This window comes from Oscarella lobularis, chromosome 3 (assembly GCF_947507565.1).
Source record: "Oscarella lobularis chromosome 3, ooOscLobu1.1, whole genome shotgun sequence".
NCBI lineage: Eukaryota > Metazoa > Porifera > Homoscleromorpha > Homosclerophorida > Oscarellidae > Oscarella > Oscarella lobularis.
This window is the reverse complement of record NC_089177.1, coordinates 2545816-2572289: the sequence shown is the minus strand read 5'-3', so window position 1 is coordinate 2572289 and position 26474 is coordinate 2545816. Positions and strand designations below refer to the sequence as shown.

Here is a 26474-nt window from a genome sequence, read left to right as displayed (position 1 = left end):
TGTGGCACGAGTGATTCTACGCGCTAGTACGCGGTCTACATCACGTGAGTTGTGACGTGCCGTACCAGTTTCAAACTCTCAACGGAAACGAAAAGAGTATGCCGCGCCGAAAGAACGAGCCGTTTACCGTCGATTTCACAACCGGCGTAAGCAAAGTGGTAAAATTGCCCGAAATCGATCGAAATGGAATGACGCGAGCCGAACGCGAAGAGTGGTGGCGCCGCGTCCTCGGCGACTTCGAGAATCACAGTAGGACAGGAAAGAACAGTTGAAAAAACGAGATTCTGATTCTCTAAAAGTGAAGGAACGGCTCGAACAGATGCGTCGCGACGCGGAGCAAGCAATGGAAGCGTTCGAAAACGCCAAACGACTCGCCATTCGATCCATTCCCAAGGTGAGACCACGAAACGCAATTCGCCCCTCGCGAGTGTTTCTTCGAGGAACTCCTTGCCATGCCGTTTTACGACGTTGTCGATCTGGGTCGATGCCACCACGAGGCGCTAGAGCTGCTTCGGGTATTCAACACTGTACTGAGTCGGTAGGAATGAAAAAAAAATTGCATGTTTGTAGAAGAAGAAGGCGGAAGAGAAGAAAGCAGCAGACGCAGAGTGCGTAAAAAATTTTAAATAAAATTTATTTAAAATTTTTCTTTATGTATAGAGAGGAGGAGGCTTCTGCTGCACTTTCTGAAAATCCTGAGGGTACATAGATGTATGGGTCATAGTAAATTATTTTGATGTCTTTTCCTAATACAGTTGCAAAGTCGACTATCAGAAAGAAGGTTGGTATCACTGTCCGTGTCTAGAGTGTCAGGTAAAATTGTGTTGTTGATAATATAGGGTACTACAAGAAGGAAACGAGGTCAGCCCCTTGCTGCTACAAGTGTTAAGAGAGGGGTCGTCACTCGCTCTGTCACAAGGTTTGGAATTGTAAGACGAGTGTCTGCTTTGGAACTTTTACCTTTTAGAGGCAAAAGGGCAGCTCTGACTGAAACTCAGTCCAAGGCCTGTGACAAGCCGGATTCAGCTCAGACTGTCATTGAGGTGACACCATTTGTGACTTCTGTTGCTACGAGGTAATACTAAAATCTGTTGGTATTGGCTATTACAATAAGCCGACCTTTTCATTTAGAGTGCATGCTGCAAGGTGCTCAATGGGATGGATTCTTCTCTTTTTTGTTGATTCTTACTTTGTACTTCAGGCCTGGCTTACTGGCTCCCATTGCGGAAGATTCTCCAGCGTCTGCTGCAGCTAAAGAGACAATTATGGCCAAGATAAGCAACGCCACTAAGGGTATGCCTAGAGCTACTCTGCTCAGCTTGGCTGAGAGACTCGACGATGTACTTGGTAAGATCCTCAGCTCATCACGTGTTTGAGAAACAATTCCGCTTCTTAGGCTTCGGTCAAGAGAACTAATTTCGGATGAAAAACAGCTAATTAATTTTATTGTTCTCATGTTCTGTCTGTACTAACCGACGTGGTAATGAAATTAAGAGATGTACAATGCTCGTGCACGCGACGTCACGAAGTTGGAAGTTCCCGTCGACTGTAGTCTGCGGTTCTCTCTCCTTCGTTTTGGTCTCGGCTCCTCCAGATGATTCAGTTATGAAAAAACGTCGATCTCCATGCGGCATCACCGTCGCCTCTCTTGCCGCGATCGCTGTCCTCACACTCGCTCTCAATCTCTTCAGCATCACTTCATCGTGCTTTTGGAGCGGCAGCGACGGCGGCGGCGGCGGCGCAGGGAGAATAGGCTCGTCATCTAACGTCAATCAACCGCTGTGGGAAATCGGCGAACGCGGCGGCGGCGGCGACGACGACGACGACGTCGCCGATCTCCAAAACCGACTTATCTCGTCGCAAGAGGAAGTCGCCCGTTTGAGACGGCAAATTCTCTCGCCCGACGTCGACAGCGACGAGTGCGCCGGCGCGTCGATCGTCGCCCGACCGCGCGATCCCTACAAGCCGACGTCGCGTCACGCCGTCATCGAATGGGACTCGTTCGACGAGAAATTCGTCTTCTCGTCGTTCATGAACGGTCGCACTCAGCCGGGCGATCGCGTGCAGGGAATCGCGCGTCAGGATCTGATCGACGCGAAAGAGGCGGCGCTCGAGCTCATCAATCGCGACGACGAAGGAAAGAAATATCGATTCGCGAAACTCGTCCACGGCTTTCGACGCACCGATCGCCTCCGCGGCACCGAATACGAGCTCGATCTTCAATTGACGTCGATCGACGGGCCAACGTCGAAGCGCGTGCGTCTTCTGCGACCGTTCGGCGAGCCTTTGCTCGAGCGCGTGGCGACGTACGAGGATTTGAGTGTCCACGTCAATCTCGTGATGCCGCTCGCGGGACGTTTCGAGATATTTGAGCAGTTTATGTATCGATTTCGGAAGTGCTGCATTGGACAGAAATTCGTCGACGTCTTTTTGATTCTCGTCTATTTCGGCGACGAGAATAAGGAGGACGTCAAGAAACTGTTGGCAAAGTAAGAGACTTTGTCTACATAGTGACCATCTGGTACGCGTAGGATTGATCTCTATTGATCCTAAGGTGGCATGCCTATTGAGGGGGTCTCTATTGTATTGTCGTGGTTTATGCACTCCCCCTTTTTGGAGGAGCCAGTGACGTCACGTACTATGCTAATTCTTTCTCTCCCCCAGATACCGCGACGTTTTCAGTTGGAAGAATTACGAACTGATCGCTGTCAATGGGCCTTTCTCGCGCGGCGTCGGTCTTCTCAAGGGCGCCGAATACGTTCGAGACTCGGTCACCGATCATCGCGTCATGTTCTTCTGTGACGTCGACATACGCTTCACGTCCGCCTTTCTTCAGCGTTGCCATCGCAATGCGGACCTCGGCAAGCGCGTCTACTACCCAGTCGTCTTCAGCATGTACAATCCGGCGTTGTCGACGTCGAAATCGTCGCGCAGCAGCAGCGCGACGATCTCCATCAAAAGGGAATCGGGATTCTGGCGCGATTTCGGCTACGGAATGGTCTGTCTCTACGTGGAGGATTTTTTCAACGTCGGCGGTTTCGACTTGTCGATCGAAGGCTGGGGCGGCGAGGACGTCGATTTGTACTCCAAGTTCGTTCAGAGCGGCTTGGAGACGATGCGATCGGTCGACGAGGGCATCTATCACGTCTGGCACGAGAAGCTGTGCGAACCGGAATTGAGTCCGGAGCAATATCAGAGTTGCATGAATTCGAAGATATCGACGTCCGGTTCGCAGAAGCAACTCGGTAACGTCATCATCGAACAACAGGAGCGCATCAATCAGCTGGAAAAGGAGATTGACGTCGAGAAAAAACTTCTCAGCGCCAAGGGCGTTCTCAACGCGAGCGCTTCGTCGTACGCCGGCGGCGCGTCGCGGCTCGCCGCCGCGGGCAAAAGCGAGGCAAAGAAGCGCGGTCTGAAAATCTACGTCTACGATTTGCCGAGCGAGTTCAATAAGAAACAGATCGAGAAAAACGAGAAGGATCCGCCGCCTATATGGAACTACGATTGCAAGGTGAACGCGTTCGGCGCCGAGTACGCGATCCATCAGAGCTTGATGCGAAGCGAGTTTCGAACGGAGAACGCCGCCGAAGCCGATTTCTACTTCGTCCCCATCTACGCGTCGTGTCACTACATCAATGCGCAGAACGAGGGCGACGACAGGACGGCGAACGAGGAGACGGTCCAGTTCGTGCTGCGCGCTCTCCAACACGTTCGAACGCGCTACGACTACTTCAATCGATCGGCGGGACGCGATCACGTGTGGACGTTCACGATGGGTTTCGTCGACGACGACGAGAACGAATTGTATGCGAGTTTGAAGAACGGCGTCTTTCTGCTTCAGTCGGCGCTCCTCGCCAGTCGCTACTTCAATCCCCACAAGGACGTCGTCATATCAAGCTACGTCGATCCGGACGAAGTCGTCGCGATTTATTCTGTGCCGTTTATCGATCGGCCGACGCGAACGATACTCGCTCACTACAGCGGCGCGCATTTCAAATCCGAACGCGGTCGGACGGCGACGGCGACGCTGACGAATGCGATTGTGAAACAGTACAGTCGCGTGCCGCGCTTTCGCATTGCGGCGACGCGTATGAAGACGTACTTTCTTGACATGATGTCGTCCGTCTTCTGTCTTTGTCCCGTCGGCGACGACGAACCGACGGCAATGCAGCGCGTCTACGAGTCGATTATTCTCGGTTGCATACCTGTTCTGATTGGGCCCGACGTCGAGTTGGCGTTCGCCGATCGCGTCGACTATTCCAAGTTCGTCGTGCGGGTTCGCGCGAATCGCGTCGATCGGCTTCATACGATTTTGCTCAACGTCAGACAGGAGGAGATCGTTGCGATGCGCTTTGAAATGGAGCGGAGTTGGACGGCCGTGAGCTATGACAAGAAGGTCGGACACGTTTTGGATAACGTCATTTACAGTTTGGTTCGACGAAAGCCGGAGCAGAGCATGAAATTGGTGTATCGTGATCATTAGCTGGTGGCTGGCGGCGGAGAAAGGATACCGACATAGACTATTTTATTTGAATTATTCAGGAGCGGGCCTTTAACCGTTTTGACAGGCTAGGGATGTAGCATGGTGACGCAATAATTAATTAATAAAAAATATGGTGAACTGCCCCCTTTCTACATATACATGTACATGTATATAACCTCGCCGAGGACTTCTCTCAGGCGACTCTCTGCTGCTGACCTATCCAGGATTCAAAGACTGATCTAAGTGAAAAGATATAGTTTGAAGTAGACAACTCAGAACACGTTCATTTTTATTACTAATTTATTATTAAGTACCGTTCAAAAGTTTTAGGCTCTCGGAACTACACTGATACTGATCCTTTCAGATATATTATGCTCGAAGCAAAATCCCAAAGAAAAATTTTATATATAGAGGCATGGTTTTTAGTTTAGCAATCAATAGAAAAAAGGCTTCACTAAGCCTTCGCAGTAACTAATTCAACCGACGGGCCGACTCTGCTGCAGTAATTATTGCAAGCGACGGCCGACTCTACGCGCAGTAAGTGTAAAACTATAAAGTGTTGGGAAACTGAGTTTTTACTTGGTAAGTCTGGCGGTAAACTGTAAAGGACAGTTCCTTTGCCCATGAAATGTGAAGGTTTGGGTATAGGACTTCTATATTCGTGGATTGGGCGAAGGGGCCCCCTTTGGGGGTAAAAGCGTCGTTTGATCACTAGAAGCTCAAAAAACGCGTCTTCTCGCGTAGAGAACTTTAAAAAAATCAAAAAAAACATCGACACATGACACAAACCCCACGGAAGACGGTGCTATGGAGGTTTATCCGGTGACAGAGGTGCCCAGGAGCTGGGAGAGAGATGCGAGAACTAGGAAGGCGTGCAATGTTACACCCTTGTCAAGTGAGGAATGAGGCGACCACCGGGCCATAGTGCCTCAAGCCTTGGGGAGTGTTGCCAATCTCCCTTCTATCCTAGCCACGAGCTCTGCTCTGCTCCATCTGATTAGTACTTGTAAATGCTGGGTATTTATACTCATACGCGACTAGGGCCCTACGACTGCAGCTATTCACGATTAAAAGGGATCAAAAGGAGCGTCGTTTGAACCGAAACCTTTGCCAATCGGCCGCAAATGCATTTCTGCCAGCAAAAACAAACGAAATTTTGTTGAAAATCAATTCAAACGCGAAAAACGACAGCGGAATGTGTGCTACGTGCGCCAGGCACGCCTTGTCACGCGACATTGAGCAACGCATGACGTCAATCATCGCGTTGCTACGAAATGCCCTAATACGAGAAGTAGAAGCGATGAATCGGTCGCAAAATGCATTGTGGGTCTATTCTAAAGACATTGAGTCGCTATTTGGACGCGAAAAGCGAACGCATACGCAGTTACGGCAGTACGCTGGGTCAGCAAAATCAAAGTGCTACGTCCGGTTCTATAACGGGCAAGTCAAACGTGCGTTGCACGTGATACGCAAACAATCCGACGAAAACGCTACGTAGCTGGACTATTCGACCCGTTTCTCGTCAAATTACCTAACCAATTAACAATGGGCAGGGTACGATAAAACTTCCGGTACTGAAATACTAGTAAGGGCCCCCTTTGGAGTTCTAGCGTTTCGATCTAAACGTTTGAACGGTACGTACTGTAAATCACAACTATGGGGATAAATGAACGTGCCATTGGCAAAGATTTCCTTACTTGCAATGCTCAACGACACAGTCGTTGCCACAGTATAGTGGACCTCGTTCTGCATTAGGTCTCGCCAACTTATTGCATCCCTCCCTTTCGCACGTTCGACCTAGACGCGGCTTCACGTCAACCTCCGATTTTCTCGGAATCTAAACACACAGACATTATATACAGTACAAGTCGCAGACATGAGACACTACTACGAACCTTATATTGAGCAGACCCGTCCTTAGAAGAACTTCTTTTCCGTTTCTCCATCGGCTTGCCTTTATCTACTTTCGACTTTGCAACCGTCCTTTTTGCTTCCGCATCTTCTGACGCGTCTTTGTTTGGCACAGCGGCAGGCGTGGCAGCCAATTCCTGTTTAGGAGTAGAAGCTGGAGGCGTCGAAGCAGGAGGAGTGACAGCCACTTGATTGGACACGGGCTGCAATTTGAATGTTCCCGATTTGATCATCTGATGCAACGAGGCAGCGGGGATGGCAAACAGGGGTCCACTGCCCGCTGCTTGGAAAGGTTGATTGACAAGAACCAGTTGCTGGGGTTGATTCAATACACCCCGAAATTGACCGACATTCAACGGCGACACGTTCGCCACCGGTTGAACTGGTGCTTTCACATTTGCTGTCAGTAACGCCTTATTTTTAATTAATTGATCAAAATAAATTACGATTCGAAGCAATTTGGTGTTTTCCAAACGATTACCGTTGGCTGATCTTTCAGCGTGTTTTCAACCGGCGTCAGCATGTGCGGGGGGAGAGGCGACGTGACGGCGGAGGGCCGTTGAGGCGTGGTAACCTCTTCTGGGGTCCCGTCAGTGGGCTTCTATGCGAGAGAGAAGGTCAATGGAAAGACAACAACAAATCCAAAGCTACCATAGAGTAGTCGTGCTCCCAATCTTCCGACCGGGGCTCCTCCGAGTCGGTCGCCGACATTTCGGCGGCGAGGAAGTCTACTTCTAGCGCACTTGTTCCAGCGCTGCCCGGATCGCTTTTCAATTTTGCCTTCGTTTGGCATGTCGGGCGCATTTCATTTGTCACTTTCGCAGGCCAGAGAATGGGCTTCGACCGATTCGGCGCCTTTCCGCCTTGTTTCGTCGAACGAAAGTGAAAGACGTCTCGATTTCTCCGCCGAATCAAAGTCCTTCTTCGTCGTGTGTCCGTCGACGACGAATGCAAGATGGGTGTGACTGCATCGCGGTTTCTCGACTGCGCAAAATATTCACGAGTCGAATTTTCCGCGTTTCCTGTACTCTAGCACGTGTGGAGCGACGATCCGTCGTCGCTGAGCCAATTAGCCGAAATTCAAGAATACACCGACCACTGCAACCGCACGCTACTTCAAGTACTGAATCGGACTTCGGAACTGCTATTTCCCGTCAGCACTGCACATGATATGTAGTCACCACGCGAATGGTTTTCCCTTTTAGAAAGCTTCTGGTGACAGAACTAGGGGGGATGCTGATGATGGTATAGATGAAGATGACGAAGATGACGAAGATGATTATTATTATGATGACTGTGAGCCAGAGGAAGATGCTAGTGCAAAAGCGCAGTACGTTTCCCCATTTTCTTTCTATTTCGAATCTGAGAATTGTTTGCACAGAGCTCAGGCTAAAGATGACGATGACGACGACGAAGTCACTGCTGATGATTTCTTTACTGGTGACGGATCTCAGGGTGCCGTGCATCGACTTATCAGGGGTACCATTGAATCCTTTGTCATTGTCTTCTTCTTCTTCTGAGATAAAGCCTTAGATTTGAAGAACTTGAAGAAGACGGCGGGCAAGTTTGGCGTTGAAGGAGAGCCCAAGGATGACAATCTTTTTATATGGGTCAGTAAGAGGAAAGGCATGGAGCATGCCATTGAGCCTTGCATTGTACACACAGAGAGTCAAACTCACGAAATTTGAAAAGGGGTCTCTCTTGGCGCGAGACCTTGATAAGTATGCTGCTCAGTACAAGAGAGAAGTGGGTCACTTGGGGAGGGCTTCTATGCTTATTGCACTCAAGTTCAAGTAAGACTTTAGCCTGTTGTAGAGATGGAGATGAAGTTTCCAAAGGATTATCCTATGAGTCCTCCATTTGTTCGAGTAATAAGACCCAGGTTCAAGTTTCTGACAGGTACGATAGAGCTAAGACAACGTTTTTACAACCAATGGTGTTTCAGGTCATGTGACTATTGGCGGTAGTGTCTGCATGGAATTGTTGACGAGATCAGGATGGAGGCCCACAGTTGATATTGAGGTAAAGTCACCGTGCAATTGAATGCATAATCATCGTTGTTGCAGAGTGTGCTGGTTCAAATTCACTCTGAAATGATTTCTGATACGAGAGCCCAATTGGATTTCTCACATGGTGATCATCCCTATGACGAGACTGCAGCAAAGCAGGCCTTTGAAAGAATGGTTAGGCGATACGGATGGAACAAATAGCTTGTGTTACATTTTTTGGATGACTGGAAACAATAAATCAATTTAGTAATAGTTCTTCTTACCGCACTTGGACGTACGTAAGACAGCCTTTAGGTTGCCTTCCATGGGTAAGGAAACATGTGGTTTGAACCCTTACGACGCCACAATTTTCGTCTCTCCTTTGATCTCTGATTCTCACACCACACCTCTTCGGAATTCTTTGCCTTCCACTCCAAAACAAACTAATCAATTGCAGTAGAACAAAATCAGAAAGTGGCCCCATTGAATCACTGCACCTGAGGATCCCACAATTCGCTTGCGATGCCCAAATCCTTACAGCAACGCATCAGAGCATTCGATTTCGCCGACTCGCTCGCCTTTCCAAAACTGGAATTTCCTCTCGTGTAAAACAGGTGTTCTCCCGTCGCTTGCGACACGAACCGTCCCAAGCAAAAGAGAGCATACTCGCGAGTCACCAATTGACCGGCCTCTCCATCAACCTACACGTGAGAAGGGAAAAAAATTCAATAAACCCCGCGCGTAGAGGGCGTTTCCTCACCTGAAACTGAAGAACTTCGCCGCGTGGCATGAGCGCCCATCCTCCCGGACCGAACGCGGCGTTCAGAATTCGCCTATACTTTATTTCGGGCAGGTAGATAAGTCCTAGACGACAGAAAAGTGTTTCTTTGCTTGCGCATCGATCGCTGTGTTCACCGTCCGGCTTTATTTCGACGTCTTTGTCGTTGATTGGTGCTAGGAGAACTTTTCTCGTCTCTTCGGGAAAGGGAGAGGCTGCAATGCCTTTGAACGGATCGTCGGTGGCCGAGACACTACTGTACACGTGTCTTTTTTGTCGCTTTGGAACGGTGCGAAATCGGTTCTCACCGATCTTCCGAATCTTGCTGTCTATCGGCGTTGGAATCGACTTGAGACGAGGTAGATAACGATATCGAGGCCCGATGGCGGACAGGAGCCAGTAGCAAACGACTAAACCGTTGAAGCATCGACATTCGGAGAAACTAGCGCGCGGCTTGGAAGACCCGGACTTCCACGAGAAATGGCAGCGGTGCGTCTTTCGCGTTCGGCCTGTCGCGGATTCTCCAAGTCTGGAAGGCACATGCTAACGCCTAGCTGCAGCATCATCGATTGGATTCCTCGACGGAGTTCCCATCGCGCGGTCTACGAGGGTCCATTGAAACAGCCAGTAAAATTGGTGAAAATCTTTTCGCTAACCACGTGCACGGCGTCGCTAGTTGGAGTGCCCCTTCTCGTCTACTTCGGCAAGGAGGGCGTACCTCTGGTAGCCAAACTCGGAATGGTCAGCATCGTAGGAATAATAGGAATCGGATCGACGTTTCTCCTCCACTGGCTCACCAAAGGATACGTGCGAAAGATGGATTACGACGAAGAGACGGATCGAGTTCGCATCGAAACGCTGTCTATCCTCGCAAGACCGATCCACAGCGAGGTGAACGTGGCAGACGTTCGTCCGGTCGAAGGACGAAAGGTGTTCTCAAACTTTCAGGTGAATAATCGTGGTTATTTTATTCATCCGGAGGTCTTTGAACACAGGAAACTTCTAGCTAGGCTGTTGCACGTAGTCGATTATAGTGACGAGGACGGGGACAGCTAAGATTGGGTTTAATTTTGAGTATAAAAACGTTTGACTGACCCCTCCCTCATTAGTGTTGGCCAGTCACCCAAGCTGATAGACTACTTGAGCGTAGACGTACATACATACACTCAACGTACTTCGGGTACGTTGTTGAATTAACAGAACGCTCCTGCCAAACTAAAAACGAAAATTTCTTTTAAAAGAGACGAACACAAAAATGGCCCAAACCTAATTAAACAAGCCATTGAGAGAAATAAAACTCCAAGGACAGACAGCATAAAGGAAATGATCACAAGAGCCCAATACAAATACATGTAACTAGAACTCCCGCATCCCTACGTCCTTTCCTTCAACGACACACAAAAGCCTACACAGTCCTCACAAAACAAACCCCACGTCACTGTTAGACCTGTCTGGACGTCGAGTAGTAGGGATTGGGATTGTTGCTGCTACCGGTGCTGCCGCTGCTTCCGTGGCGAGTCGTCTGCCTCGCTCGCGGTAGGTTTGGCGGCGGGCAAGACGGCCCTACCTCGAGTTGCCGTTGCCTAGAAAAAACAACACAAGTATCTCAACGTATTGTGACACAGACGAAGAAATTCTCAAGGACTCGCCTTGCTCTGCTGGACTGGAGTTCAAAGAGCTGGCTCTGCTTCACGTGCAACTGCTTGCCCAATTCGTTAATCTTCTGCGCGGCCACTTCGCCCTTGTGCACCGAAACTTTCTTGTTTGTCTTCGTTTCGATGGCCATTTCCGAAGAGAGTGCGGCGACTTCGGTGCGCAACGCCTGAATGCTGGAGTACAAGTCGCCGTCTTCGCCCTACGTGTGTGCAAAGGATTACGGGGGTGAGCGGACTTGGGGGGGGCAGTGACCCTACCCTAGCATTTCGTATGTCCGCGTGAACCAGCAGTGACGAGAGCTCAAGTTCTTCGCTGTAACCATTCCTCAGCGGCAAACTGCGATAGCCTGTACGACAATACGTGCAGAGCTCGGCCATGTCACCTATTTTTTTCAATTTCCTTTTTTACCTTTTCTGAGACTGACGACGGGAACGACAGCCTGCCCAAGAAAGTTGGGATCTCCGAACATGTCTTCGTCCTGCACGAGGAATCGAAGACAGGCCATGTCCGGATTTCGTACGTCAAATTCGCACGATTCGTTCCAAACGGGATTCAAACCGTTATCGACTGAAAAAAAGAGGATATTAGATGACAATAAGGTAAGGCCTTGGCTGGCGCACCTTTGGTTGCCGTCTTGTATTTCGTGGCATCTGATTCAAGCCCAACGACGTCAACTTCAACGAAAGGCGAGGGTATGCCTCGACCCGATTTCACCAAATTTCGCGCAGCAATGATCTGGTACACAAATTCCCAACGGCGTCCCTCTAGTTCTCCCTCCCCTAGCTTACAGTCAAAATAATTGAAAGTGGCTCAACGTCATGACAGCAGTTGTTTCGGTCCGCCGGATCAAACTTTGAATTGCGCATGCACTCCGGTTGAAGCAAATAGCCGCAGCTACAGCATACAAGAGATCACACATTACAAACGCGTGTGTAATAGACATTTAAAGCAGCTGACCCTCCGTTAGCACCAAATCTGCCGTAATTGAGCTGCATTGGCTTGTCTGCGAGTAATCGATTAGGCCGGTTCCGGGGAGGAGGTGGAGTAAGCAGAGACGGTACGTACCGGGTGTTTGGTAGTTCAAGGCGCACATCTGCACGCCGCAGTTCCACATCATCGCTGGATCGTAGTTCGACGAATCGACGCGACTGCCTTTCGGATAGACGCGACTGAACTGACGAAAGTTATAAGTGCGAGGAAGTCAAGAAGCAAAAAACGCAGTAAAGAGGAGAGAACACTTTCAACTAGTAGAAAAGGATATGCAACGTATTGCCTCGATTTGGGCGAACGAAGGTAACGCCCAACATTCGTCTCAGAAAACGATGACATGTCATAGTAGGCACCCGGTGGACCTGAAAAATGAAATCGATTGCAATTGGACAGACTCTATTCCTCTTCGTTTTCGTACCGTCCAGATCGAGTGGTACACCGGAACGGCAATAGACGACCAAGTCCGATAGCTCCTTCGCAATGTTTCTCTTCACTTCCTGCATGACTGTGGCTTGACGCTAAAGAAACGATTCTAGCTCAACATTTTCTTTAGACAGGTCAACAACGGCGGTCTCACCTTCTCCGCGGCACTTTGCGCCGCGTCTCGAATCAAGTGCATCCAATCGCTCATGTCCTTTATAAACAGCATTCAAATATCCCCCGTCGACGTCCCGCACGACACCCCTTCCTACCTCTAGGCCTTCGGCGGCCACTTCGAGAGCGCGCTGACGCAAATTGGGATTAGATGACATTCCGGAGGGAATGATCCGAAAGATGTACGTCTGCTCGGTTCGTTGAATAGGCTCTTCAATATAACATCCCGTCAAAAATCAAACTCATCCTATCGGACTCTCCCTTACCGACAATACAACCGTGCACGTCGATACAGCCCTGCTGAATATTTCCAAGCGGCGTATCCTGTAAAGATATACATATGCCTCGAGATTCCGCTCAGTGACACGTCACCAAAAAAAAAGACCTTGGCTGGTTCCGCTTCGATTTCTTCGACGTAGTTTGACGGGAACCATCCAGTGGTTCCGCTGTACGTGCCTCTCCACCAGCCGCCGTCGTGCTGCTCGACTTGGGTGATAATTGCGTGCTTGCAAAAGGAGAGCTCGTCGGGACGCATTGCCCGATAGTCATACAAAGCTCTCACAGACTAGAGCGAAAAAGGAAACTCACGAGAAGTATCTTGGATCGAAGTTCTCTTTTTCACCATGCCAGCGACAAAATCGTTCGGATCGTGATAGACGCCGGCGCCGTACAAATTTTCGTCCTCGTCAGCTGCGTCAGCTTCGGTACCAATTCTTTGAAGAATCTAGGCATTCAAAAACAAAGTGAGCAGCGTTGCATTGATAATCAATATCAGATTTCTTGGCTACGTCGTAAAAAAACTCCTCTACTGCTTTGCTTCTCTTACTGCTTCATTGATTGGATATTTCAATTTCATTTTTCGATAGAGAGGATGCTTTTCGTAGTACTCCACAAGCTCAGATAGGCTCTCAAACTGAGCGGTGCCAATCGTGTATAGACGGCCTTCCAACAGAATACGGCAATGCTTGATCTTTCCTTCGGCTCTAGAGAAAAAAACAATAGTTGACGTTAAGATTCTCGTTTTTGCTATGCTTGCTACCTGAATGACACGGCAAATGCGTCCTGATGCGACTGACTCTGTCTCACTAAGAAAGCACCGTCCTCTCGCACTCGTTTCAACATCTCTTCCGCCTCTTGGCGACTGATCTTGTGAAACCAACTAAAAAGTCAAACAAACCGTCTTTAGCATTATCCGAATTCTTATTCTTCTTCTCGCATCATACGGCTTATCTTCATGCCGTTTCGGCTAACAAAGAAAAAAGGCTAGATTGCGTGGGAAGGACAGTGGTCAAATTTGTACTAACCTGAGGCACGGGATCGGTGAGATGCATTTCAAAGTCATGCGCTTTGAGTGGCTGAGCGCGATAGTAATCAATCAGAGAGTACAAGTTGTCGAAGCTCATGTGGTCAGTGAGAAAGAACTTCAATCGACCGTTTTCCATACGCGACTTGATTCTGCAGTGATTCACGCGTCCGCGACGCCTAGAAAGAGACAAAGCGCACGGTAAAATGACCAACGCGAATTAGGTATAAGTTTCACCAGAAGGAGAGAGAGTAATCGCCCATGAACGTGTCGCTTTCGCGCACCAAAAACGAGCCGTCGATTCCGTTGAACTCTCTGAGGAGCTTCTCAGCAGTCGACCGTCCTCCGGCCAATTTTCCGTGAAACCATCTTTGAAGAGAGAGAGAGGGAGGGGGGGGGGGGGGGGGGATGAGACGATGAAGAGAGAAGAAACTATTGGCATTACTTTTCGCTGAAGTGAAGTTCCGCCGCAGCGTCCTAAAAGGGATTAGGGAGAGCGTATGCATACCCACGGTCCGATGACATTGTTTCAATTCTTACCGCGTCCATTTCTTCTTCGGGTTCTTCTCTCACCTCCTCTTGGGCGTGCGTGAAGTAGAGATTGTCTGGTGTCAATACAAAGTAATGACGATTCCAGACCTAAAGACATATACAAAAAAGCCTTTCAGAAATCTTTGCGGAGGACAGCCTCTTGGCGAACTGACCTTGTCAATGGGATCTTCCAGCAATAAGATGCCCTGTTTCAGTGAATTACTCAAGTCCATCATCTCTTTCAATTCCATATCTACGTGTACAGGCGAAATGTTACATTTGCATTCGATTCATCTCGTTCTCACCCTCAGCCGGACGAGGAGGAATGGTGAATTTTTCTTCGTCAGCACCTGGAGGAAGTTTCTTGTGCTAAACAAAACCCTTCGACTTTATCTCCAGGAAAACCACTTCACCCCCCCACCTTGATAATAATCTTTCTCTTAAGTTCACCAGGCGATGGCAACATAGCGGCATTCAAGTCAATTGGTTGAGTGAGAAGATTTTCTAAAACGAGATTTTAGAGTCGCGACTTTTTCCGACAGAGCCCTCTCTCTCTCTCTCTTCTTGCCTCCAAAGATTTCTTTGAATTCTCTGGCCATCACTTTCTGCTGCGGCAAGCTGCAGTGATCCTCAATTGACAGAATGACGGGATACACCGAGCTAATGAAAGCGTGCTCCTTGATCGTCTTCAAAACGTCCCTGAACTTGATCTTCGTCGTCAGAGTGCGCCCGTGGAAAATGATCGGATTCATATCCGGACCATCCCAAGTATCAACTAAGGGAGAGAGCGAGAGAGACAGACTGTGAGAAAGGCGTCATCTCCGCGTATATTATTATGATTACGTTCAATGCAGCGGCATCCGCTGCGAAGGCATCGCGCGTACGCTTCGCATGAAGATTCCGATTGGAACTGATCGCCGGTCAGGTATCTACGCGCAAAAAGACAGTAAGAGCTGCTTTGGGGCTCTTTTTCGGTCGTCGCCATACGTGTTGTGCGACGAAGCGATCCAGTACTGAGACATAGGACGCGTCATGTCGTGATAGATTTTCGCGTGATCCACATTGAAAAGGGTGTTGTGCTTGGAAAAGAGGAAATCCACAAACTACAAAACGAGAAAACGATTTTTTTTCTTTTTTTTTTCTTTTTCACACACGAAGTTTGGTACCCATTCGAGCGTGAAGAATAATTCTCCGGCGGGTCGGCCGCCGAAGAAGCTGACCATCAGGTCCTCGCAAAAGCCGAGATCGTGCGCTCGAACTTCCTGTGAGAAATAAACGCAAAATTAATTTGACTCCAACTACAATCAGAGACTATAAACTACTGACAGCCTGCTCGTTTTGAAGAAAACTCTGAAAACCTTCCACTGTCATGTTCTGTCCATCCTTCAGATACAAATCGAATCTGCCCTCGGTAATCTAAACACGTCACTATCTCAGCGACATCTTGTCTCTGTTGGCTTCTACTCACTCCTCTAGCATTTAGGAATGTCCTATAGAGCTCTTGGAATCCGTCAAAGTTGATATAGCCCGCTCGCGCTCTATCCACTTCCTACAGATGCCTGTGAGTGGGGCACACACGCGGCGTCCTCTTAGTAACGTTACGCACATTGAACACAGTTCGAGCCCTATTCGTCCGCACGCTGCACTGCGCTCGCTGTAAAAATCTCTTCACTTCGGTCAAACCTAGCCTAGAGAAGACCAAAAAAGTTCTCATCTGAATGTTTTCATCTACAGTGGTGACTCATCATTGAATAATTTAATAGCAATCTGGGTTTTCTTATTAACTAATATATAATTTATTCGTGCTAATGCTTATTTAGTAATGTCAATCAAAAGGTCAATATAATTCTCCTTACGTGTTAGCTCCGTGCCTGTCCAGTAACCGAAATTCCTTGAGCAGCCACCTAAGAAGTAAAGGACCCTCTTTTCTCTCCTCGCCAGACGCTCGCAACTCGCCTGTTCATTCTTAGCGGATACGTAAATATTCGCTGATTGATGATAATATGCATGATGCCGCGATACCATACGTCACGATCGGCGCGGCCGAGAGCTGGAAGAGAGAGGAGGAAAGGAAGTGAGACGTCGGCACGACGACGACGACGTCGGCGGAATTGAAAACGCGGCGTGAAGGCGCACTGCGCGCGCGCGCTCGCTCGCTCTTTTCTTACCGACAAGACTCAGTGTTTTGAGGCGAAATTCCATCCCGTAGAGAATGACGAGCGACGAATCGGGATCGCAGCGTTCCGCTTCGACGGCGTGCCTTTCGAAATCGCGCGAGTTCTTGCCCTTTCGCACTTCGCGTATTTCGCGCATGTCGACTAGAAGGAAGGAGGAAAAACGACGCTGCACGCGAATCCTCAAAAGGGGCCCCCGTCGAGCTCACTCGTTCCTTCCGGCGCTGTGCCGACAGTTGCCTTGCGAGCGCCAGTGAACCAGACGATTTCGAGTGTGTCGCGACGAAAAACGATGGTTTTCCTTTCCGGTCTTCGGCGCGAATAGAAGCGCGACATTCCCGATCCGTTTTCCATCTGGGTGAGTATGCGCTGGATCTCGTCCGATCCGCCAATGCCGAGATCTCCTGCCATTTCGCGTTTCTTCGGCTCGCTTCCCTGGATGCCCCCACGAACTCGTGATCCGGCATAGAAATCCCGTATCGACGTCCGTCTTTTTCTCCAGCGGAAAAATCCGGTGCGCGCACGTGACGTTTCCAATCAAAAAATCTAAAAGCATCTATTAGGGAGTAGAGTCCTTTTCTCGTTCAACTTCGACAATTACAAAGCTTCTCGCGCAAAAAAACTCTCCATTCGAATACTTCCTCAGCTGAAATCGTAGGCAAATTTGAAATTAGGCGGATCGGACGGAATCGGCGGCTCTTTTTCGGGAATAGGCGCGTTCTCGACGTCAAGAAGACGCAGTTTCATCTCCATGTTCAAAAGGGTCTCAATATCTTCAGTGGCCTGTTGGTTTTCCATCGAGTGGCCAAGGAGTATGCGAAGTCCGTCCGTCCACATGGAATACTGTAACAAGATCGCAAAAAAAATTGGCAACTATCTATTTTTGTCAACTCTTGGGCATTACCACTCTGGGGTCGGGTGCTACGAAATTCAATTCCGAGTCCTTTCCCTCTTCGCCGATGAGGGAAAAGGCGAGATCAAAGGGAGGTGCACCTGCCTGGAAATAGACGCCGTTTTTTTTTGAAAATCCACCCCTCATTTTACACGTAGTTCATACCAAAAACTTTTTTTTCATGTGCGGACAGTCCTTGCCGAAGAGAAGTTCCTTAGTTTCCGCAATAGCGACTGAAAAGGAACAAACGCGAGCCCTCATGCAATAATCCATGCAATAAACATGCTTCTATTATGAACGCGAGGAGTGGCTTCCTTACTTTTCGACGGAAGGCTCTCAACTGACGGCTGCGTATTCTCGTCCACTTCGCCGTAATGCAAAAACTTGGTATTCGGCGAGAGTCGACAATACCAGAAACTTCCTAATAGTAAGAACAACGTAAGAGAACGTCAAGCTACCAAATTCAATGCCTTTTCTTGGCCTTCCAGCACTGTACGTATGAAAGTGAGTCCCCTTTACCAGAAACGCTATTCGCTGTGCATCAGAAAATCCTTTGTTGATAAAAGTTGAATCTCCAACGCCGTCTCTTTCTACCTGTTCTTTCACTAGACGGACGATTTCCGGTCTGATTACCTCTCGTAGGTTCCTATCCAATACCCCCAGCTGGTATCCCTCCTTCATCATTATAGCTATTTACTCACTTCACTGGAACGGCTTGCGACGTCAGTTCCTCTTTGGCTGCTTTTTCACCTTCGATGATGTCCATGATTTTCTGATAGGTTAATCCCCAAAGAATATTCTACGAGAGGCCTTAATCATGTCACTTCGCCAAATACAGCATGCAGTGATTGCCTTAAGATGTTCAATCGTTTGTGGTCCTTCATTCACTCCCATTAAAATCTGCCTTCGTACAAACATCATGACCTGTCATTATGGAAAAAGCTAGAACACTTAACCCTCCCTTTATTTTTTCTAACCCTGTCAATATCCGTTGACGTGGCGTGCATCTCTCGCCACGTCTTATTCACCAGTTGAATGCAGAGGCAAAAGATTTCCATGAACACGTCGTTGACGGCGTAGAAGACGGGCAAATATTCCACCTCTCCACCAGAAGCTAAAAACATATACAAGTGAAAATTCTCAAAATCTCCGCCATTACTCACGAGGAACGCCAATATTTAGAATTTCATAGAGAATTTTCGTCACGGCAATGCTTGACTTTCCAAAGGGGCACTGATACTCGCCTCGTGACAAATTGTCAGTGACCCACTACGTTCAAATGTTGATCGAGCAATTTTCTGTTTCTTCCTATTACCTTGACACAATTTTCTGCCTGATTCTTTGCAAAATAGCACATGCATTCCAATGCAAGCATTCCAGGCGGAGTCTCGTTGAAATCATTCCAAGGAGGATTATTCTATACGTTAGGAATCATATTCGCAAGCAAACGTTTTGCGCTAATCTTCTCTCACCGAGAAGCCGAGTTTTTTTCCCTGGGTTGCAACCGGATTCGAATGTCGCGATCCGGATGAGGAGACGGGATCAGGAAAGCACGTGTCAGACAAAAACTGCAGTTTCTGCATGTGTGACTAAAAAATCGTCGTTTTATTATTAGCGACTTTATCATATCATTTCGTTGTACTTCACTCTTGCTGACATACTTCTCGAAGGCTAACGGTGTCAATTGATTCAATGTCAGTACTTGAAAAACGTACAATTCGTGCTTCATTTCTTTTCCCAAGTTGGTTGCTCTTCCTTGAACGTACTGAAGAGAAGATATTTAATAGACATATAAATAAAACATAACTGAATTTCTACGGTTCTCAATGCTTCTCTAATGCTTCTAATTGTTCCCGAGGGCATGTTCTACAGCCAAAAATCGTCAGAAATCGCACTGACAGTATTACAATAGTGTTACTATAGATTTATCCTTCAAGAGTAGATTGTTTATGAGTCCAATAGCGTTTGCTTGGGTGCCTTGGTGATGACTAGAATGGCAATATTCGATGAATTCCATTCTGTCAACCCTTTTTCTTCTCTTACCTTCCTATTAGTTTGACTAGATTCGGAAATTTGACTCCACGCGAAACAACAGGCAGCATACTAGAACTAAGAAACATCAACAAATTCAATCTCCACATATACAGAGTGGCATCTTTTCACCTATTCAATACCACAGACTCAAGAATGCCTAGAGCCTTGGCAACCTGATTCTCGCCTCCCCCTTCATTCACGAAAGACACCAACTAAGAAAACAATTATACATATACGTCACGATATACACTGCATACCTACCTTATTGATGAACGACGGTGTCAAAGTATCCCACGACACTATTCCGTGCTCCATCATAACCTCGTAGGCGGCCAAGGCGACGGCAATCAAATCATTTGACCTTATATCATCGAAATTCACGACAAAAAATATTGGTACGAAAAAACAACACTTTTTCGGATCTTCAATCATTCTGACGAGCAACTCTTCGCCTTTGAGCTGTATGAATTCCTGTACGAACGTCTTGTCTTTCGCGCTATTGCCGAGCTGCTCCAACGATCGTCTCAAATCGTCCTTATTCGACGACTTGAGACTCTCGTACGCCGCTTGGGCGGCCAATTCCTACGAGGAATTCCTTAGTAGCGCGCGTCGGCGCGAAGGGAGACGCGCTCTCTCACCGGCGTTGTGCCGAGTTTCAGAATCACGCCGTCTTTGATCTCCTTTCGATTCTGCAAACGACGTCGTATAGCGATAAAACTGCTTAGGAATCGTTGGGCTTGCCTTTTCGGTTATGTACATATTGCTGTCGGCGAACTTGAAGGCGTAACGGTCTGGATCCTTGATTGTCCATCTGCGTGAGAGATCGATCGAAATAGACCCCAGACTGTTCGACTCTGGCGCCGCTTACTTGTCGCACACGTCGCGTATGATTGCAACGAGCGGCTTTTTCTAGTGTCGTGCAAAAAGAGCGGCGTTTTAGCTCCGTTTCGAGACTCTTTCGACGCTCGCTTCGCTGTCTGAAGCGCAAGCCGTCTCTCCCTCACCTGATCGAATTCGAATAGCAAAGCGGCACGGCCATCCGAATTGATGGCGAGCTTGATAATTCCTGACGGTCTAGCCGACATGTCGACTACGGTCCAGGGTGTGTGCGCACTGCGCAGTGAACCCGTGACGTCATTATTGCGATTTATTCTACGCAGATTTTAACTTTACCTCCTTGAATCAGACTCCATGCCATTTAATGCACAAACGTCAAACAGCTTTAATTAATAATTATTACGAACAGCGAAGAGTATGAGAGAACAGAACAACTCACAATATGAACTTATACGCTAAAATCATGTCCTACAACAAATCTGATGATCTCATGCAAGTGAACGGTTAGTGTTTTTTCTTCTTCTGTTTCCTATTCTTCCTCCTCCTCTTCCTCCGGTTCTCGGCTGGCAATTCCAGCAACAACACTCGCACACCAAACTAAAAAGAGAGCGGCAATGGCACATCCAAAACTGGTCGAAAAGCAGCCGTTGTTGAAGAAAAAATTATTGAAATTGCGATCGATGGTAGCAAATAGAACGACGGCAATAACGTAAAGAACACCTAGAAAAAAAAGAACCCACTAGCAAAGAGGGGAAATAAAGAAAAGTAGTCATTTTACCGGCAACGATCCCAACGATACAGGAAATGCGGTGCATCTGTATACCAGGACAACAGAGAACGGCGGAGACGAGAGAGAGAATCGTACCGACGATCATGAGAGCGCCGATCGCAGTCAACCGCGTTTTCACTAACGAAAAAAGGAAGCGGAATAAGGAACCCCGTTACGTTCGCGACCCCTTTTTCTCACTCGTATCACACGTGGTGCTACTGCACTGGATCCCGCTGATCGATTCGCATGTCGTCTTGCCGTTCTTCTGCTCGGTGCACTGCTGAAAGACGCCAATTCGCTTCTCGTTGTACAAGTTCGTCTCCTGCGCCGCCCATTTCGGAATTCCCACGGCAACGGCAGCGACTACGACCGCGCCCACGAACAAAATCAAGGCGAAGAGCTACAGTAAGAAAAAAAAGGGGCGGGATGCGTCTTTGTTTCCCCCAACGTGGGGTCCCCTTCCCGCTCCGCTTACCCCAACGTACGGTCGGCCGCCACCCGGACCCCAACCGCTACCCTAGAAAGGAAAGAGAAACGCGACGTCACGCGGGCGTTGCGTCGAAGACGAGACGCGCGAGTCGCGTTCGTTTATCCGATAGCGCGTACGCTTTTCTCGTCATCGTATTCGGCGGCCATCTGTTCGCGTTAGTAGGATTCGATGAAACGACGCGATGCCTTTTCCTTGTCTTTGAAGTGGTTGAATTCCTGAGCGTCAGTAGGCGAGAGTCCCGGCCGGAAGTTCAGATGACGATGCTTCCTTCTCCCTCCCACACATCTCCCACCTCCGGCTTTCGCGGTCATTTACAAGAATTCGAAGTAGATCCCGTATCATACGTCATTTTAAATTAATTACACTATTTGTGATTGGTTCGAGTAGTCGATGGTGTAGTTGTGGAATTTTGTAGCTTTGGTAGAGTAGGAGTTGACGTCACTGATAGTGCTCTTGAATAGGACCCGCTTCCAGAAGCGGAAAGAACGTCGAGTTGTATATTAGGTCGTCTTGATAGAGATTTTGTTTCTGATTTTCTTCTCTGTCTGTCTTCCAGCTTTTCATTCTGCTCTCGTAAGGACATGACCTCTCGTTTCAGTTGAACGAAGTCGGCGAAATCTTGAATTTTCGACGATTTCATTTTTAGTTCTGCATGCAATTGACCTAGCTCGTCTGCCTGCTTCTCCACTTTTGCCTTGAGTTGTACATTTTCCCCTCTCAGAAAATTCAAATCTTGGTCATGCGTAGAATGCAGATCAATAATTTCTCTCTCTCGTTCCTTCAATTCTTCTTCGAGTCTTGCTTTGTCTTTTAGTACTTTTTGCAGTTCGCGGGAATAATTGAAGCACTTTTCTTCTAAAGCCATTGCTTTGTCTCTGTCTCCTGATGGGCCATGCTCTACTGGCTTTAGACGTAGCTCTCTCTCTTTCACTGCCAGCCTCTCCTTTAGCTCGTTTATCTCATTTCTGTGTTCTGCACTGAACACTGCCAATGCCAATTCCTCTTTTAGTTTTGCAAGCTTCTCTTTATAGTCGCTTGTATCTTTTCTGAGCTTTGTGACTTCTCGTTCACGCGTTTTCTCTGCTAAAAGCAGCTGTTCTTGTGCCGCCATCAACTTCCTGTTCTCTGCCTCCAAGAGGGAATTTTTCTCTTGCAATTTGGCAACAGTAGACTCACTCAAGTTCAATTCAATTTTTAGTTTCTGCAAAAAAGATTCACGTACCCACTTTGATGCGGATAAAAGCATTACTTCTAGCGTGTCTCTATGTAGTTCTTGAGCACTTGAATTCGAGTCACACGTGCCCTTCAATTCAGCGTAACTTCGTTCCAAATCCTTCAACTTGGAATAGAGCTAGAGAAAAACTAGACAAGTCAACCAACAAAAAATCGTCCAACTAAACAAACCCGAGAGATATCTTCCTGTGAATCTTTCTCGCTTTCAAGCTTTTCTTGCAGCACTGTTGTCATCTACAAGACAGTTTGGGGAGGTCCTACAGTACTGAGGTGTACATACGATGCATGAGAAGCTAAACTAATATTGGCTTGTAATACGAGCGTTATACCTCTTGGTTGTGCTTGCGTATCAATTCGTTGGTTATTCGGTCGATTCTCTCGAGACAATCCATTTCCATTCGCTCCAACCGCTCCTGATACACCTTGTCAACATCGGATTCGCGTGAAATGTGCTCCTAAGAAAATAATCTATTGCAGGATAACCCCTGAGATGATCGAAAGGAACCTCGAGCTCAGCTAAGCGTTCCTGCAGCCTCCTGTTTTCTTCAGACACAGACTGCGTAAATTGCAGCGTTCGAACGTGCTTCGACGTTAAACGATCGTCTTGTCGCCGCTTATCCGCGGCAGAAATGCGAGTAAACGAAGCCATCAACAACGCAACGACGCACGCTAGGAAACATGGCAACTGGCAACGTGAGAGTTGGCACTGGCAACGCTTTTGGCGGACAGTTGGCAACGCGAAAAAAATTTACTCAGCGGAGCTCATCTACTGCACTACTAAAAGTAGCAGTAGTTACGTCGTGAAAATGAAATTTATGGTCACCCACCAATCGTTTTTTTCACTGTTCAGACACAGACGTGTACAGTAACTACTGAGGCCGTTCCTCGCCGATCCACGTTGCTTTGTCACTATCTATTTCATGCTAAGCAATCAAATTATCTCTGGGGACGCCTCGATTTTCCATATAGGGCTGCTTACTCATCGCGATCACGAGGATCGGCCAAGGCAACCCAGAGAAACGAAAGCCGTCCTGATGCCGCGGTGTCTGGCAACTATTAGGCGTCACCCGGACCCAATCGTCTGCGTTTACACCTTCACTGGCGTTCTTTACTCTCTCATACAGCCTCAAGTGTTTCGCGAGGCGCTGGTGAAAAAGTTGAATTTGAGTCTTGAAGTTGAACACAATGGCACCGTCAGCTGCTTGAATGTCTCGACCCAAAGTGCGAAGAAGGAAGACGAAGTTCAACAGGTGACTTCCGAACTTCTCTTCAATCTCTCTCTGATATCCATCCTTCCCATGTGTGTGACGGCCGCAATTGGGGGCGGATTGATCGATTTGACGAGAAGAAAGAAAGTCTTCATGGTCATTTCCGTTCTAGGTCAGGTGATCTCCTTTGTGTCCTTGCTCGTGATTCTTCACACGAGCCTCGGCCTCTATGTTCAGCCAGTTGCCTACGTCACCGGCTCTATTATTTATTCCATGGGTAGTTCTGGTCTTTTGGCAACTGCCGTGTACTCGTACATATCCGAAACGACACAAACCAAGAATAAAACGTGGCGTATGATCATCACAGAAACGATGCTCATCACAGGATTCGCCTTGGGTGTTATCACGGGAGGACCTCTTGCAGACTCACAGGGGCTGAGTGCCGTGGCATTGCTTGGCCTGTCCTTGACTGCATTTAACATCATCTACATTGTATTCATTTTGAAAAGAAGTTCACGTGTCATTACAGAAGATGCAGAGACGCGCAGTCTTCTTAATGAGTCGAATGGAAAAAATTCACTCACGTGCTGTGGTAGCCTTGTTTACGGTTTCAAAGCAGGAGTCAAGTTGTTTCGAGGTGATAGGTGCTTTGATAGGATGGCCTTGTACTATTCGGTCTTGTCTTATGGATTGTTTATGCTTCTGGAAATTAGTAAGATGTCACTCATCGTTTTAATACTGCGATACTATCCGTTCTGCTTTTCCAACTTGGACATATCATTGTATCAGGGCGAACAGATGCTCTTGCAGATTTCTGCAATTGGTCTGGCACTTGTCTTAGTCAGAAGATTTGGCTGGCACGATGACACACTGATCATAATTGGATTTGCCAGTCTTACTCTTTCACTACTAGCAGTTGGATTGTCTTTTAACATGGTCACAATATATCTAGGTACACGTATATGAAAAAATGTGATATATCTAAGACCGATCCATTGCTTCTTGTACAGGACTATTGAGTGGATCACTGCAGTCATACGTGCTAGGCGCTTCAAGAGCAATGATGTCAAAAGCAGTACAAGATGACGCTCAAGGTTGCCTTTTTAATTATTTTATGCAACAGATCTAATGTAAGGTGATCACTTGTCTTAGGGGTTCTCTTTGGGTTTACTGGCATAGTGATGGCCATAAGTGATGTGTGTGGAAATCTGATTGCAAACGCAATATATTCAAGCACGGTAACGCTAGACTTGAAACTTCCGAATCCAGCCAGTGTGCTCTATTTTACTGTTGGCGGATTGAGCGGAATCACCATGTTTATAGCCTTGTAAGTCAGATTGACTAAATGATTGAATTACCACGGTGTCTTGCATAGGATTATCAGATGCTTTAAACGAGTTCCCGCTCGCTCACGAGAGGAATGATGGTATAGAACACCCTGCTACTGTAGTTTAGATACTGCAGAATCATTAGCTAGCAAAAAGTGCAACGCAAAAAAATATGCATTCTGATACACACTTTTATTTGAAAAAAGTCCGGACCTATACTAAACGCGTTAGTCCTTCTTGTCACCCTCCTTCTTGACGTTCCAATAGTAGAGAAGTTGGAATACCAATAGAGCATTGAGAAAGGTGCTGACGACAAAAGAGAGAAGAATGAGATAGTCTCCAACATCTTGAAGCGTGGTGAAAATTCGTGCAAGTGTTCCAAAAAGATTCAGAAACGTGGTAATAGCAGAAAGTTGCCCAGTACTGCCGTTCGTGAAATTCTTCCAAATCTGAAACACCTTCACAAGAAGAAAAGTTAGTTTATTCCTGTACAAATTTCTCGCGTTGCCTACTTTGCTTGCCATCATAATCGGAATTGTAGTTATTTGAAGACTGGTTAGAACTCCAATTGGAACCAATCCAAAGGAAAGCACGTAGGAAATCATTACGTAAGCAAGAAGGAATCCCCCTGACAGGAACGGTCGACGAGTGTAGTACAAAAACATTGCCACAAGAATGGCACACTGAATGGAGATGAAGAAACTCTCTCCCCACGTACTAAAAAAAGTCAAAAAAATTTCTTCTCAGTGGCCATGACTAGGTCTCACGAATCACAATTATCTACGTATGATTCTTCTATGGTTCCTGTGACACGTGTACTGTACCTTACCTAAATGCATATTGGTTTGCGATGTTGTACGACACTGTGAACGTCACTGAAGTTAGCTCAAGAAAGAACGAAATCAAACTCAAGCCGTCGACGCTGGACTCCTTCACGATTTTCACTATTTGAGGCAATTTGACTGCAGGCGTAGTCTCCGTTAGTATGAAGAATCACGCGCTCGCGCCTATACCTCACCTAGAACCGAGCCCAGTACAATGCTAAGGTTTAGGTATCTGCTCAGTATCGCCTTGAAGCAGAAAGCTGGAAAACAAAGGAGGCGTGTCTCGTTGAAACAGTTTCGCCGTTTCTTCGCTTCTTCGTCTTACCGTCGAAGAAATTGTAGTTTAAAAAGTACTCTTCGTAACATTTTGGAGTTATAGCATACGAAACTACGTCGGCAAAGCCGCTTGCTGCCATTGTTCGATACACAAGGAACGCACGCTTGGAAT

General features: G+C 47.5%; 12 protein-coding genes across 17 annotated transcripts; 5 read left to right on the top strand and 7 right to left on the bottom strand.

Moving 5' to 3' along the window:
* The first annotated feature begins 73 nt into the window (after window positions 1–73).
* Window positions 74–1516, top strand: LOC136184580 (tol-Pal system protein TolA-like). Of its 3 annotated transcripts, none has more exons than XM_065971492.1 (10): window positions 74–249; window positions 300–394; window positions 441–515; window positions 571–608; window positions 661–701; window positions 756–781; window positions 840–1075; window positions 1132–1146; window positions 1202–1347; window positions 1397–1516. In XM_065971492.1, the coding sequence occupies exons 1-10, from the start codon at window positions 99–101 to the stop codon at window positions 1414–1416; spliced, it is 843 nt and encodes a 280-aa protein (XP_065827564.1). In that variant the 5' UTR covers window positions 74–98; the 3' UTR covers window positions 1417–1516. The 3 variants fall into 3 exon arrangements, with proteins under 3 accessions (XP_065827564.1, XP_065827565.1, XP_065827563.1); XM_065971493.1 differs by lacking the exon at window positions 1397–1516 and having other exon boundaries at window positions 840–919; window positions 968–1075; window positions 1202–1391; XM_065971491.1 differs by lacking the exon at window positions 1397–1516 and having other exon boundaries at window positions 1202–1391.
* A 19-nt stretch (window positions 1517–1535) lies between these two features.
* On the top strand, window positions 1536–4649 carry LOC136184558 (uncharacterized). Its single transcript, XM_065971469.1, has 2 exons — window positions 1536–2489; window positions 2665–4649. Exons 1-2 carry the CDS (start codon window positions 1606–1608, stop codon window positions 4484–4486), a joined length of 2706 nt encoding a protein of 901 aa, XP_065827541.1. The 5' UTR covers window positions 1536–1605; the 3' UTR covers window positions 4487–4649.
* Window positions 4512–7249, bottom strand: LOC136184579 (uncharacterized). Its single transcript, XM_065971490.1, has 5 exons — window positions 7049–7249; window positions 6879–6998; window positions 6382–6810; window positions 6184–6323; window positions 4512–4725 (listed from the first exon to the last, which is right to left on the bottom strand). Exons 1-5 carry the CDS (start codon window positions 7199–7201, stop codon window positions 4680–4682), a joined length of 888 nt encoding a protein of 295 aa, XP_065827562.1. The 5' UTR covers window positions 7202–7249; the 3' UTR covers window positions 4512–4679.
* On the top strand, window positions 7057–8658 carry LOC136184576 (ubiquitin-conjugating enzyme E2 Q1-like). Of its 2 annotated transcripts, none has more exons than XR_010669381.1 (9): window positions 7057–7356; window positions 7431–7550; window positions 7603–7727; window positions 7779–7876; window positions 7931–8007; window positions 8063–8143; window positions 8196–8296; window positions 8343–8419; window positions 8464–8658. XR_010669381.1 is itself a non-coding variant. In XM_065971487.1 (9 exons), exons 1-9 carry the CDS (start codon window positions 7189–7191, stop codon window positions 8605–8607), a joined length of 984 nt encoding a protein of 327 aa, XP_065827559.1. In that variant the 5' UTR covers window positions 7058–7188; the 3' UTR covers window positions 8608–8658. The 2 variants fall into 2 exon arrangements, 1 of the variants encoding a protein (XP_065827559.1); XM_065971487.1 differs by having other exon boundaries at window positions 7058–7356; window positions 8203–8296.
* LOC136184589 (mitochondrial genome maintenance protein mgm101 homolog) lies at window positions 8577–9613 on the bottom strand. Of its 2 annotated transcripts, none has more exons than XM_065971501.1 (5): window positions 9472–9613; window positions 9301–9419; window positions 9146–9249; window positions 8883–9086; window positions 8577–8828 (listed from the first exon to the last, which is right to left on the bottom strand). In XM_065971501.1, the coding sequence occupies exons 1-5, from the start codon at window positions 9594–9596 to the stop codon at window positions 8697–8699; spliced, it is 684 nt and encodes a 227-aa protein (XP_065827573.1). In that variant the 5' UTR covers window positions 9597–9613; the 3' UTR covers window positions 8577–8696. The 2 variants fall into 2 exon arrangements, with proteins under 2 accessions (XP_065827573.1, XP_065827574.1); XM_065971502.1 differs by having other exon boundaries at window positions 9301–9416; window positions 9472–9605.
* A 30-nt stretch (window positions 9614–9643) lies between these two features.
* On the top strand, window positions 9644–10219 carry LOC136184479 (transmembrane protein 70 homolog, mitochondrial-like). The gene has a single exon (XM_065971384.1). The coding sequence runs from the start codon at window positions 9644–9646 to the stop codon at window positions 10217–10219; it is 576 nt and encodes a 191-aa protein (XP_065827456.1).
* A 154-nt stretch (window positions 10220–10373) lies between these two features.
* Window positions 10374–16883, bottom strand: LOC136184556 (1-phosphatidylinositol 4,5-bisphosphate phosphodiesterase gamma-1-like). Its single transcript, XM_065971467.1, is given in 36 exon segments — window positions 10374–10746; window positions 10813–11018; window positions 11077–11165; window positions 11228–11428; window positions 11431–11554; window positions 11608–11713; window positions 11777–11822; window positions 11885–12010; window positions 12082–12171; window positions 12228–12327; window positions 12387–12443; window positions 12502–12614; window positions 12670–12727; window positions 12789–12968; window positions 13026–13127; window positions 13230–13386; window positions 13443–13562; window positions 13627–13649; window positions 13708–13885; window positions 13944–14075; window positions 14152–14183; window positions 14247–14345; window positions 14411–14490; window positions 14543–14606; window positions 14659–14741; window positions 14806–15012; window positions 15081–15166; window positions 15225–15340; window positions 15404–15499; window positions 15564–15653; window positions 15706–15786; window positions 15844–15925; window positions 16094–16141; window positions 16194–16287; window positions 16406–16555; window positions 16621–16883. Coding segments are annotated over 36 exon segments (3960 nt in total). The 5' UTR covers window positions 16823–16883; the 3' UTR covers window positions 10374–10604.
* A 58-nt stretch (window positions 16884–16941) lies between these two features.
* Window positions 16942–20474, bottom strand: LOC136184564 (engulfment and cell motility protein 1-like). Its single transcript, XM_065971474.1, has 23 exons — window positions 20342–20474; window positions 20206–20246; window positions 20079–20148; window positions 19976–20026; window positions 19750–19919; window positions 19599–19698; window positions 19467–19549; window positions 19347–19412; window positions 19222–19291; window positions 19122–19169; window positions 18946–19068; window positions 18776–18892; window positions 18619–18720; window positions 18467–18572; window positions 18281–18417; window positions 18156–18227; window positions 18005–18102; window positions 17898–17949; window positions 17774–17837; window positions 17623–17724; window positions 17469–17536; window positions 17316–17408; window positions 16942–17254 (listed from the first exon to the last, which is right to left on the bottom strand). The coding sequence occupies exons 1-23, from the start codon at window positions 20420–20422 to the stop codon at window positions 17054–17056; spliced, it is 2115 nt and encodes a 704-aa protein (XP_065827546.1). The 5' UTR covers window positions 20423–20474; the 3' UTR covers window positions 16942–17053.
* Window positions 20475–20534: 60 nt separating this feature from the next.
* LOC136184596 (uncharacterized) lies at window positions 20535–21679 on the bottom strand. Its single transcript, XM_065971508.1, has 5 exons — window positions 21550–21679; window positions 21419–21460; window positions 21142–21343; window positions 20953–21081; window positions 20535–20894 (listed from the first exon to the last, which is right to left on the bottom strand). The coding sequence occupies exons 1-5, from the start codon at window positions 21577–21579 to the stop codon at window positions 20704–20706; spliced, it is 594 nt and encodes a 197-aa protein (XP_065827580.1). The 5' UTR covers window positions 21580–21679; the 3' UTR covers window positions 20535–20703.
* LOC136184573 (uncharacterized) lies at window positions 21678–24037 on the bottom strand. The gene is made up of 7 exons (XM_065971483.1): window positions 23646–24037; window positions 23494–23589; window positions 23172–23443; window positions 22996–23121; window positions 22838–22900; window positions 22683–22784; window positions 21678–22634 (listed from the first exon to the last, which is right to left on the bottom strand). The coding sequence occupies exons 3-7, from the start codon at window positions 23313–23315 to the stop codon at window positions 21798–21800; spliced, it is 1272 nt and encodes a 423-aa protein (XP_065827555.1). The 5' UTR covers window positions 23316–23443; window positions 23494–23589; window positions 23646–24037; the 3' UTR covers window positions 21678–21797.
* LOC136184569 (proton-coupled folate transporter-like) lies at window positions 23367–25419 on the top strand. 2 transcript variants are annotated; one of them, XM_065971479.1, is made up of 5 exons: window positions 23367–23449; window positions 23517–24826; window positions 24885–24968; window positions 25027–25201; window positions 25250–25419. In XM_065971479.1, the coding sequence occupies exons 2-5, from the start codon at window positions 23587–23589 to the stop codon at window positions 25296–25298; spliced, it is 1548 nt and encodes a 515-aa protein (XP_065827551.1). In that variant the 5' UTR covers window positions 23367–23449; window positions 23517–23586; the 3' UTR covers window positions 25299–25419. The 2 variants fall into 2 exon arrangements, with proteins under 2 accessions (XP_065827551.1, XP_065827552.1); XM_065971480.1 differs by lacking the exon at window positions 23367–23449 and having other exon boundaries at window positions 23504–24826.
* Window positions 25304–26472, bottom strand: LOC136184586 (mannose-P-dolichol utilization defect 1 protein homolog). The gene is made up of 5 exons (XM_065971500.1): window positions 26352–26472; window positions 26221–26286; window positions 26032–26164; window positions 25715–25919; window positions 25304–25660 (listed from the first exon to the last, which is right to left on the bottom strand). Exons 1-5 carry the CDS (start codon window positions 26440–26442, stop codon window positions 25430–25432), a joined length of 726 nt encoding a protein of 241 aa, XP_065827572.1. The 5' UTR covers window positions 26443–26472; the 3' UTR covers window positions 25304–25429.
* Window positions 26473–26474: the final 2 nt, after the last annotated feature.